Source organism: Peromyscus californicus, unplaced genomic scaffold (genome assembly GCF_007827085.1).
Source record: "Peromyscus californicus insignis strain IS unplaced genomic scaffold, ASM782708v3 Scaffold_16__1_contigs__length_79575227, whole genome shotgun sequence".
Classification (NCBI taxonomy): domain Eukaryota; kingdom Metazoa; phylum Chordata; class Mammalia; order Rodentia; family Cricetidae; genus Peromyscus; species Peromyscus californicus.
In genome coordinates, this window is record NW_026294458.1 from 62,513,463 (window position 1) to 62,526,216 (window position 12,754).

The 12,754-nt window shown below is 35.9% G+C and overlaps 1 protein-coding gene across 1 annotated transcript in view; it reads left to right on the top strand.

Annotated features, from left to right (window-relative positions):
- Nucleotides 1-3,392: 3,392 nt before the first annotated feature.
- LOC128111445 (protein-L-histidine N-pros-methyltransferase-like) overlaps nt 3,393-12,754 on the top strand; it is a gene marked incomplete at its 3' end in the record, with an annotated part of 45,997 nt that continues 36,635 nt past the window's right edge. The window contains 2 exon segments of the mRNA XM_052739714.1: nt 3,393-3,566; nt 10,022-10,112. Coding sequence (XP_052595674.1) covers nt 3,393-3,566; nt 10,022-10,112 — 265 coding nt within the window.

The following is a 12,754-nucleotide window of genomic DNA, read 5'->3' on the forward strand; positions in this document are numbered from 1 at the left end:
AGTGGAGGTTGACATAATGATCACTCCATCCATTATCCACTCTCACCCCTGAGAGGGTTTTCTTCCTTTATCATTTTTCTGCCTATTGTCCATTGTGATCCCATAAGAAAGTCTTCCTTTCACTACTGTCCACTCCCAATACATTAGACTATTTTACTTCACAACTGTTTCTATCACCCCTTGAGAGTTTTTCCCCCCCATTGGTCACTTGGCCATCAGCCACACTTGTCCTTTGAATGTGTCTCATTCTACACTATAATATACTGTTTCTTCTGTACTCTGTTCTCAGTGTCTTGCCTTCATTTCAGTAGAAATGACAAAAACAGTTCAGAGAAGGCAAGTGCTAGATCTTGGTAACAAAAACACTATGATAACTATTTTATAAAGTAACATTTGCTGTATAAGGACCTGAATAAACTTGACTATGCCATGGTATCTTACAACTCTAGAATCCTGCTGGTTAGATCCCATAATATACCACCCAGAATCTGTTGATGAATTTTGAAGGTAAAAATGAATATCCAGTAGAAGGAATAGATTAGGAGTGGTGTCATTAGAACCTGAGAATAGCTACAGCTTTGTTGCTATAGTTCATTTCAAGAATCTCTAAAGAAAAGAGCATCGTGAGTTCCTGAACAAACTGCTCAGCAGAAGTCTACAGATAACTAAGTTCCAAGGCCCTGGGATGCACAGTGGGCAGGGCATTCCAGGTCTACAGACACCTAGCTTCCAAGGCCCTGGAAGTGCACAATGTTCATCGCAGGTCTACAAAGAACTAGGTTCCAGGGCTCTGGGCATGGATGGTGGGCATCCTAGGTCTACAGACAGTTAGGTTCCAGGGCCCTGGGAGTGCACAGTGGGCATCCCAGACACACTTTTTCCATAGCTGTTTTCCAAAAGGAGTCTATTATCTCTGTTCTGATGACCTACAGGTGTCACCTCCTTCACAGTGTGAGTACTGCCTCCTGAATGTCACCTGCCAAAGAGAAGGTTCATATGACAATTGACCAGGGTAGGGATACAAATTCCTAAATGAGGAATTTTTCTGGAAAGTGAAATTCACTTTCCAATGTTAACTATTCTCAGGAGATTATATAATCAAGCTTCCATCATATGGATAACAGCTTGGTAGAGAAAAGAGAATAGGAAATTTGAAAATATGCCCTAAGGTGCTGTAATCTTCTCTAAATATTATGTTCCTGAATGAAAGGTTGTCACCCTTGAACTCACAATATATCGCTAATTTATAAAATATTCCTGGTTTGATTTCTGAAACATCTAACAGAGACAGAATTCTGCTTATTATAGTACTTTTGCTCTTTGGCGTATCTATTTTCTTCTGCTTATTCATATGTTCCTCTTTAATAAAAATTTACTATATTTGTGGGAAAGTCAAGAATTTGCAGTTGGTAATTTTCAGAGCTAGATAGCTGCTCATATCTATGAGTTCCACACCCCGGTGTGCAATTGTCTTTGAGAAAACTATAATTTAAAAAAGGAAAATATTTCTGCATATGTACTGTCCATATGTAGATATTTTCTTATAATTGCTTAATCAATTCAGTATAATGTCTATTTACCTAGGCTTCCCATTTTTCGTGTTAATAAACAGATGATTTACCTGTAGAATTTGTATACATGATATATGAAATGACACTACATTATACAAGAGATTGCACGTTCTTGGCTTTTCTTATCTGAGTCTCCTAGAGACAATCCCTGTTAATCTGAGGAAATGACAGTGGTTATTTCCTAGGACGCCTTCATGGCCATATTACCTCCACTTCACTTTTCAGTGAATTTCATCTAAAAAAAATATGAAACTTGTCGGATTTTCATGTTTTATTTTGCCTTTTTTTTACTGTCTAGAAATCATTTATTCAGATCATGACTTTCTTAATCAAGAAGAGGTGACACCGTTATTTCTCTGGACAGCCACTGCTCGTAGAATTTTTTGAATACTTTTCACACGCTAGCCAAATCTAAAGTTGTTTTTAGAGTACAGTGCTGTGTGCTACTCTTGTAAGGCAATTGCCTTCATAGAATGCAGGCTTCTTATGCTCACCTCCCAATAGGACCAGTGTTTGATTTTCAGATAATATAAAATAAATGACAGCAAGATGCAGAGGGCTTACTATTTTCAGGGATTTTCCTATATCTACCCTGCAGAAAGTGCTTTATTTCAGATGAAATTGTTTCTAGGTTGCAATATTATACAGTTACACACTACTTTCAGTCTTTCTGACTCCCTGCTGCATTGATTTTGTTTTTTCAGAATTACAGTCTCCGGATGACTTAAGAACTGTGAGTACCAGTATAAAAGCCTTGTCCATCTGTATAAAATGTTCACAATAATGGTAACTATCTTGTTTTCCAGTTAGTAGAGAGCAGGGTCTCTGGAACAGACATTAGAGTTGGAATGTGAACAAAGGTTCTGTCTCTTCTGTTGACTGTATGCCACTGAGTAATTCTGTAAATGCATTTCATAATACTGTTCCATTATCTTTATAGTTACATGAGTTATTCCAAAGGGTTTTTATTAATTGTCTCAGTTCTATTATTATAACTCTAGTAATCTTGTTTCCTAAGCTTCTTTCTGGCTCAGTATACCACAGTTACTTCAAAGTCACCAGGAATCTTGTAGAATAAAATCTCTCTTGGTTGGCATTTCTCTTAGAGTCTTACCTTCTTGTAAATCCATTACCAATTACCACAGTGACCTCTGTATGTAACTCTTAACTTCTGACAGTTATTAGGTGATCATGTCTGTGCTTAACTTCAAGTTTCTGTCCTTTTCATTGCTATGCCAAGAATTTTATGAACCATGTGATCACCTGTCTACTTAGCACCTATGAACATGAATAATTTCATTTATTTAAAATGGTAATTTTAGAAAAAAACACATTCGGAGTAGAAACCACTGATGCTTTTTCTGAGATGGATGTGACCTGATTAGGAAAGTTTACAGGAACGTTTTCTTGAATGATACAATTTTAGCAGAAATATTGACTCTAACCAATATACCTGTTAAGAATTATCAAATTAGCAAATCAAAATATTGATTTTCTAATATTTGTAAATTTCTGTGTGCTAATGTTAACTTAATTTAGGAAACATAAGAGGGGACTGCCCCATTCCCCAAACAGAAAAATTTAATCATAATAGAAGAAAAAAATCATTAAATTTAACAAAATCCTAACAAATGATGACCTTTTGTGCAGAGTTCCCAATGGAGTATGATAGAAATTTCTGTAATGTTAACATTCTTGATTTGTATTTATTATTTTGCAAAATGCATTGAAAAATACATATTTCAACCAGAAATTCAAAATGATGCATAAGAATTTTTTCGAAGTAAGGCTCAATATGAAATATTGGTTGAAATAATTATAATGGAGAGAGGTATCCAGCAGAATTCTCCAAGATTTGATGCCAGCAGTAAAAGCTACAAAAGGAAAACGTACAACAGACGAAGAGTGATGAATGAGAAAAACAAAGGCGACTTAGTGATAGAGAAGACTTTGAAACTTGAGGATTACTGGAGTCTGTCCCAGGCTTCATCTGATGTGAGCAATAAATATCCTCTCTGCCCTCCTGGCTGACAGCTGTTTGCAAGATGAGAGAGAGAAATGAAAATGATTTCTTCCTGAGGAAAACAGATGGTTACTTAAATGTGTAAATTTCTGCAACTGAAGATTACAAAAGGGAAAAATGTACTTTGCACAGTCTTTATTTTTATACGGTTTGCCTGTTTGCTGCATCGCCAATTGCTGTTCTCAGTCGCCTAATGCAATCATATACAAATGAGAAATAAACATTATGGTCACTGGAAATGGTCCTTTCTTGAATATGGGTTTATATTGTCTATTCAATAGAGTATCCTCCTTTGTTATATGTTTATTTTTCAATTTTATGCCTCTGTCTATAAACATTTTCCTTCCACATATATTAACAGATGCACCATTAAGCTATTATTGGCATAAATATTAATAATTGTAAATTCACTACTAAACCGCTGCCATCCAATTTTTTTCTATGTGAGTAAAACGGTTTTACTCCTGCTTAGTAACTGAGCTACACTGGAGTGTAGCTGTGAGCATCCAGACTGCTGAAGAAGTATTTGAGAGATTTAGCACCACTCTTCCTGAACTTTATCAGAGAGCAAGCAAAAGTACCGAGCTATTATTTTTTGTTCATTGTACTCTATTACAAGAGACTCAGGCTGGTGTAGATCAGTGTTGTCCCTGCTTCCTTTAATCCTTGAAAGGTCACATGATATGATGGTCAGTACTGTCACCAAGATGAGATGTGGAATAAGAGGAGATTCTTTTTTTCAGGATGTCTATAAGGAAATTTCTAGATTATGTTTATTAAGCTGAAAATACACACCGAGTATGGGCAACAGCATTATATAGGTGGGGACCTGGACTGAATACAAATAAGAGTAAGCTGTGTGCACCATTCATCTCTTTCTGCTTCCTGTTTGCAGATAATAGGTGACCAGCTAACTCTTGTTTCTGGCATGACTTTCCTGCTTTTATGGACTGCACTCTCCAACTATAAGTCAAATTGAACCCTTCCTTTTAAAAATAGTAGAAAATACTTAAGCAAATAGAGAATATAAAAAAAATTTGCATTATTTGTTCTCAATATAAGAATCATCCCATTTTGGTCCTAGGCAGTAATGAAACTACAGTCATTGAGATTGTTTTAAAGTCACCTTTTGTTTGAGAGAAGGAGATGAGCGGTCCTCTGGGAAGCTTGGTAACTCTGAAAGCAACTGAAAATGAGGTAATACCAAAGTAATTTCCTTCTGCAGACAGACATGATGCCTTAATTTTTACAGAATGAGGCCACTGGTTCTGCCTTGCTAAGAAGAATCCATTGAGAGTTCTGTCTAAACTGGTTTATATACCAAAAAACACTTTCAGTCACACTCCGAAAAAAACCCAAGGAAATATCTAACATAGAGATCTAAGAATCAAAAAAATTGATGTCATATTACCTAAGTAATTCAAAATCTAGCACACAGCTGCCACATGCATATAAATGTTAAAACAAGAACAAACACCCCCATCTAATTTTGATGAAAATTTAGATTTCTTACTGTGCTTAAAATGGAGGCTGATCTCAGTAGTTTTCTGTAGTATCATTTTGAAAACAGAAGCTTAAAAGCATAATTACAATTTTTATCAATAATGTATATATACTTAAACTTATGCATATATTTTTATATACTTAGCTTTATATATGTGCATCTATACATAATACAAATGTATCCACATCTATCTACCTATCTATTTGTCTGTCTGTCGTCTATCTTTCCTTCTTTCTTTCTATCTGTCTATCTACCTACCTATCTCTCTCCCAAACAGGTGCATAATTAATATTTAATGCCTAAATATTTATTCATATGTTTAAATATGTTTCTTTTGTGAATGTTTACACAAATCTAGATGTACTCTGAAAAGAATAAATGGTATACGCAATATGAAACATCATTATAAAAATTAATTTTTGATACTATGTTAGCCAGGAAACTTGACTAAATTTTCATTTTATTTTGAATATCAGTGCCAATCAATACACAAGCAGTTGCATAAATAAAGTGTATGTGAATTACTCTCCAAAATAGGGTGTTTTTAAATTTGACATTTTTTACTGGTATGTGCCCTAACTCATTTTATAAGCTATATTACACTGGTATGTCACGGGAAACAAAAGTAGGAATACAGAAATTTTCTCAAATTTGCATTTATCTGACTTGAATATGAATAGCTGAAAGATGAAAATCATTGACTATTAATAATTATTTAATATACATTATATATTTAGCTAAGTGGTGTTTAATATCTAATAAAATTTTCACTATAATCAGGAGAAGCAGTAGGTTTTATAAATCTGTGCAAGAAGATATGAAATCACTTTGTCTGACTTCAGAACTTATCTGGCAGGATGGTAAAGTGAAATCTGACACTGTAACGAAATTAAAACATATACCCATCTTTCTACATTGTACTTTCTTTAATTGCCTTACAATTGTTCGCCTTTAACTAAATTTGTATTTTTAAAACTATATTAGATTTACTCTCTTAATTTTTCAATTAATGTGGTATTGTTATAAGAAAGAGTACTTTTTAAAATTGATTACCATTTCCTGTAAACATTTTTTGAAATATTGAAGTATTGATAATTGATAAGAGTAAGAACTGCTATTTATTTAAATACCTTCACTATCATGATGCATCATACTGTTTTTTTTTCATCTTTGAGAGAAATTAAAGTAAATATGGTGTAAAGAATGCTCTATTAACCTCGTAATAAACAAAATCAAGTAACAGTCACACAAGATACAGAATCGGTTTCAGTCTGACTGCTTTCAAGGATTAGTGGTGTGATGGAGAAGAGGAAAAGGATGACAGGCCAAGCCATTGATGCTGCCAACAATTTGAGAATATTAATCCCTATATTTTCTATAGATATTTAGGAAGTATAACCATGGACTCTACAAATAATAAGACAAATATAATGACTTTTGGCAATACATGCCTAAAAAATAATAACTAAAAAGAAAATATCAAGATGAATCATGACTTTTGCTATTCTCCCTGGAAACTCATTCCAAGAAAGAATGCTAAGGTTTTCAGACCTTTAACTCTCTCTCTGGCCCACTTTGTGCTTGAAGTGTCAATATATTTCAAGTGACACATGAGACTTTGTATGACAGTCCTTTAAGTGATGGTCAAGTCACAGCTCTTAATGTGGACTTTGTTCTTCTTTGGATCTTATAAATGGTATTCCATCCCTACTTTTTCTCCTGTGATGGCTCTAAATCCTTTGAAAGACCTCCACCAATCACTCTTGTCATCATTAGTGCTGAACAGATCAGGGCTGCACAGGAAGGAAGAAACCAGAAGTGTTAGTGGCATCGACCTAAAACCATATGTCAAAAGAGATATGAACAAAGCCATGTGATTTATGAAAGGCATTGTCAGGTTTCTGTCACCGAGAATTTACAATTAGCCACATATGAACATCAAGCCGTTGTTCATCACCTCAGCCTACCCCTCTCTTCTTTCTTCTCTTCCTCCAAATCATTCTCAACATCATTTGGGAGATGGGGTGTAATGTTTATATTTACAAGAGTCAAGAACTCAGCATTGACATGATCACAAGTGAAAGCTACACTATCTTAAGAAAAATAGTCAGATGGTAAATAGCACAGGCATACATGGGGCCAAACTTGATTTGTCCTAAGGGATTAAATGATCATAAGAAATTTACTATTGTGACTTCTCCAGAAATCGGCATTATCAACTACTTATTTACAATTTAGAATAATTTATTTTATTATTATTTTGCTTTGTGTTTATCTAATATATATACATATATACACATATAAACTGAATGTCAACAATGAAGCATTTAACTCCTATGTATGCACATTTACACAGTTAAAAGTCAGTTTAAAATACTGAGAGCAGGCATCACTGTTTAAATCTTCTCTGGCATTTATCAAGTAATACAGCAAGTTTCTGCCAAAACATTCATTTTTGCCTGTTCCTAACAGCTATGCCCTTTAAAAATTTCACATCACTGTCTACATGAGCCACCTCCAAATTGTTCTTTCTGTATTTGAACCCACTGAATAATTTTTCATTGAGTTTCAGGAATGATATAATGAAAATTGAAATATGGCCCTGCCAAATGACTGATGCAAATTTCTCCCTGTCCTCCTCACACACATTGTGTGACTGAAAACCGGAGAGACTTCACTGGATAAACATGATTGATTGATTGGATGATTGATTGATTATGTCTGTCTATATCTATCATCTATCTATCCATTTGTACATCTGTCTATCATCTGTATATATATATATATATATATACATATATATATGTATATATATATTATCTCTGTATCTGTCCACTATCTATCATCTAATTGAGTGTGTGTTCGTGCATGTGTGTGTGTGCACGTGTATGTGTGTGCATGTGTGTCTGCATATATGTGTGTGCATGTATGTGTACACAGAGGACAATGTCAAAGTTGAGAGAGTTTCTCAGTCCCTTGTCACCTTATTTCTTGAGACAGGGTCTCTGACAGGACATGAAGCTTATCAAATCATCTAGACTAGTTGGCCCAGAAGCTCCAGGATACTTGTTTCTCCATCTCTCCAGCACTCAGACGACGAATTTATCTCTCTTTATGGGTTCTGGGTATCTGAACTCAGGTCCCCATGCTTGCATAACAAGCTCTTTACAGACTGAGCCATCGCCCCAACCCTGATGAAACATGTAATACCTGATTTTTCAACCTACTCCAATCCTTCTATTATTGAAATGCATAATCCAAAAAGTTATTCTCCTCAAAAATCCTTCCAGGACAATCTCTTCCACGTATCACCATCAAATCTTTTGACCATCTGTCCAAACTCTGATTTACGGGTTAAAGTTCTCATTATTACCTTAAGCTCACTCGGCTTTTCTGCCTTTGCATCTCTTGCTGTTAATTTCATCATCCTCAAACCTTCACTTCACTGACCATCAATACCCAACTGTCTCTAGATCTCTGAGACTATAGGTATCTCCTTTACTATGCTAATGTCTTTCCTAAAACAGAGTTCAATAATAGCCTTGCCAGTGTAATCTGATTGGAACACAACATAGCCATTCCCTTACGTACTGTTTAGGTCTACAATCTCAGTAATATGGTAGAGATGAGTAGACATGATAGACACCATATGGCTGCTAAAGCCTAAAATATCACATATCTAGGCCCCCACATGTCTGGCAAATCCTGATCTCCAATATATTTTTGCTCTGTCAACTCTCTACTCTGTTTATATTCATGACTTAGAAGTGTACATGTTCTACAGGGAATTTTTCAACATAGCTTGTTGCATGATTAACTAGAGTGTTACAACTAACCTAATAAGTCATTGTGCTAAACCTGTGTTCTACCTATATGAGTGCATATTCTCCTGAGTTTTCTTTTTCATTTACTTATATTCTCAGTTTTCTTTATGTCGAATTGAAGGTTTACTGAACAATCTCAAGCAATGGACATATCATAGCTGGGTCTTACTCCTTTCACTGTCCCATATGAAGGTTTTGTATTCCTTTATCAATGACAGGCAGATTCCCAAGTGATGCCATCCTTTACTGTTAACTCCCACAACTATGGATAGAGTGAAAATTGAATGAAAAGAGCTATAGCAAGGCTTACTGAAATTGTGTCTTTACCCTCTCATATCAGAGGAGCAGCTTATAGAGAATATAACTTTGGTCTTGGATATCTTCTCTGTCAACATCCAGGTTTGTCAGTTTTACATAGAAGCATGCAAATATAGCAACTTTGTCTCTACCTTACTTGTATGTTCCTAAATTCGGAGGAACAGAATATATAACTTTTGTGTACATTGATTGACAATATATTTTGAATATATTAGCTAATTACATTTTATTATATTCATGAAAGGATATATGAAATATGATTATAGATTTACTTTTAAGCATTTGTGTTTATATATATATATATATATGTGTGTGTGTGTGTGTTTACTAAAATCTTAATGACAAAGCATCTACATACACATATATATATGCATATCCTACAGAATCTGTTTTTTTGTTGTTGTTGTTTGTGTGTTTATGGTTTCAGTGCTGACTACATTGTATTCAGTAACCAGGTAGTGGCTCATTCCTGAGAAAGGCTAATTCTACCTCTCTTATCGGTCACTAGTGACCAGTAGTTCTTTGTTTAGTCATGGAACCCCATGAGTTTTCCTCCCCTTTAGTATTAGCATGTCTACAAATATTGCCATTGTTCAAGTCTTATTTATGAAATCATTCCTATGAAAGACTGCTTCTCAGAAAATATCCTGGCTTTCTGACTCTTAGAATTTTCCCAACCCTCCTAGTGAGGTCATGGATCTTAGAAGATAATCTATTACCTTCACTTTGCTAGGCCAGTATAATTCCTAATTGCATTCTCAATCTTCTCTTTTACTCACAGATAACTGTAGCTATCACCACTTATGAAAATAGCTTATCTTTACAGCAAGTAGAAATTATCACAGAAAACCCCAACTGGACAAAATGCAGAGGTAAGTGATCATGGGGAGCTGAGCCCCAGTGACTACATCTACGTCACAACTCCTGAAATTATCCATGTGTTGTCTTCTTCTCAAGCAAACTATCACCCATTCTCAACCTATAGCATTGCTTGCTTTAGCCAGCATTTCATCCATAGAAATCTCTACCAAAGAAGGATCCAGGCCTTCTCACTACATATGTCCCAAACAAACAGATGATACATGAAGGTTTTCTTTTTTTTAACATGAGAAACATTTTTTTTATTATTAAGAGAATTTCTATTCATTAAACTTACTAACCACAGATTCCCCTCATCTCCCTCCTCCCATGCCTCAGCCTTCCCCCTGCTTCCCACCCCTTCCCATTCCCATCTCCTCCAAGGCAAGGTCTCCTATGGGGAGTCAGCAGAGCCTGGTACATTCAGTTGAGACAGGTCCAAGCCCCTCCTCCCTGCACTAAGGCTATGCAAAGTGTCCCACCACAGGCACTAGGCTCCAAAAAGCCTGTTCATGCACCAAGGACGGGTCCAATCCCACTGCCTGGGGGACCACTAAATAGTTCAAGCTAAACAACTGTCTCACCTACCCAGAGGGCCTAGGCCAGTACCATGGGGGCTCCTCAGCTATTGGTCCACAGTTCATGCATTTCTACTAGTTTGGCTGGCTGTCTCTGTACATGTTCCCATCATGATCTCAATGTCCCTTGCTCATAGAGCATGAAGGCTTTCTTATGAAGACTTTCCCATTCAACTCATCTTATTTTACATCTCATTCCTGTTTCAGCATACTCCCTACTAGTAATCAACACCCTAGCATCTACTATATAGAGATACTTCAATAGCTAATGGGGATTGTATCCTTCCTTGACTGGGGGCATGGAACATGAAAATCTGAAAAGTCTGGTTATCATGGTTCTTCAATCATTCTCTGTAGTCCATAATAGGACCAAGCTATATTAGAATTTTCAGTGGATGGATACTATGGTGATATTTTATTTGTATTAAAATGTTATTTGTATGTTAATAAATAAAGTTGCCTGGGGGTCAGAGCTATTAGCAAGCCATAGGAAAGCAGGGCAGTGGTAGCTTACGCTTTTAATTCCAGCACTTGGTAGGCAGAGCTGGGTAAGTCTCTGTGTGTTCAGGGATACAGCCATTATTGGATACACATGCCTTTAATCTTAATACCAATCATGGAAAACCTGGAGGCCTATACAGACAGGCCGTGAGGAGGCGGTCATGTGGTTGGGTTTACAACCAATGAGAAGGCAGGACAGGAACTCTATATAAAGACTTTAACACAGGGGTAGTTCTGGTTCGGAGAGGTAGGACCACCGCAGGAGGAAGGGTAAGGTTTTAGCTCTTAGCTCTGACCTCTTGGCTTTCTTCTTTGCATTGGTTCTGTGTTTATTATTTAATAAGAAGGTTGGATACATCTACAGGATACTAGTTGGGAATAGGACATTTAAGCAAACAGAGTTAAGTACAGAAAAAAAAAGAGAGAGACTATAAAAGGCCATGGATTTCTGAGAATTCATAATGATCAGAATTTTGAAACAGGAGTATAAGTAAGAAATAAAAAGAGATAGTGGGTAGAGAAAGAAAAACCCAAGAACTGTCTTTCAGATAATTTTTAATGTTTTGACACTGGTCAACTAATTTGCTTTATTAAATCCAACTGTGATATATGCACAAGAAGTATTTTAAAACAGTTTTTTTCCCCAATGGATGTATCTGTGCCTGCCTTGAAACCCAGAACTCGGAAGGCATAGACTGTTTGATTTCTGCTTTTTCAAGGCCTGTTGTAATATAGGCCAAACAAAAGTGAGATCCTGCACCTAAATAATAAATTAAAACACAAGCTCTGTAACTCCTTAAACAAATCTGCTATCCATTACCTATATTCAGAGGACAAAAAGAATAGGGGGCAACATTAATTATAAAAAAAGATGTCACTTTAAACCAAGGACAGGGATTGACCAGATGGCTCAGTGAGGAAAATCTAACCATATAAGGCCATAAACTTGAGTTTACAGTCATATAACCCACATTCTAAAAATTTATAATAATTAAAACTAGTTTGGTAGTATGTGTTTCTAACCCAAACACTGGGGTAGGAGTATAGGAATAAGCACATTTCTGAAGCTTGCTGGGCAGACATTCTAGCTGAGGTTTGGTTTTCATGAGATACCTTTTTTTTTTTTTTTTTTTTAAAAAAAAAAGGCAGTATTTAGTATGGGCACTGTCATCCTGTTATAAGATAATTCAATGTGTGTGTGTGTGTGTGTGTGTGTGTGTGTGTGTGTGTGTGTGTGTGTGTGTGAAGCTTCTACAATAGCAAGTTTTCATAATGTATCTCTCAACCCTCATCAAATGCAATAAACTCATGGATTCACAATTGGCTTAGATGCAGAGAATAAGACTGTAGAATGCTCAATCTTAAATGGGACATCTATATCTTGCCTCTTCTCCTAGGGTTCACAGAACATTGCAGAAGAGCAAGGGAATAACTGTTAGAGTCAGAGGTGATGGATTACTATAAGAAAACAGTCTTCTAGACACAGCAGGGGAGTTTCATATATGAATTCACAGCGGTTATGACAACATGCACAAGATCTTTACAAGATCAAGCCTAAATCCCTTCATAGAGAAGGG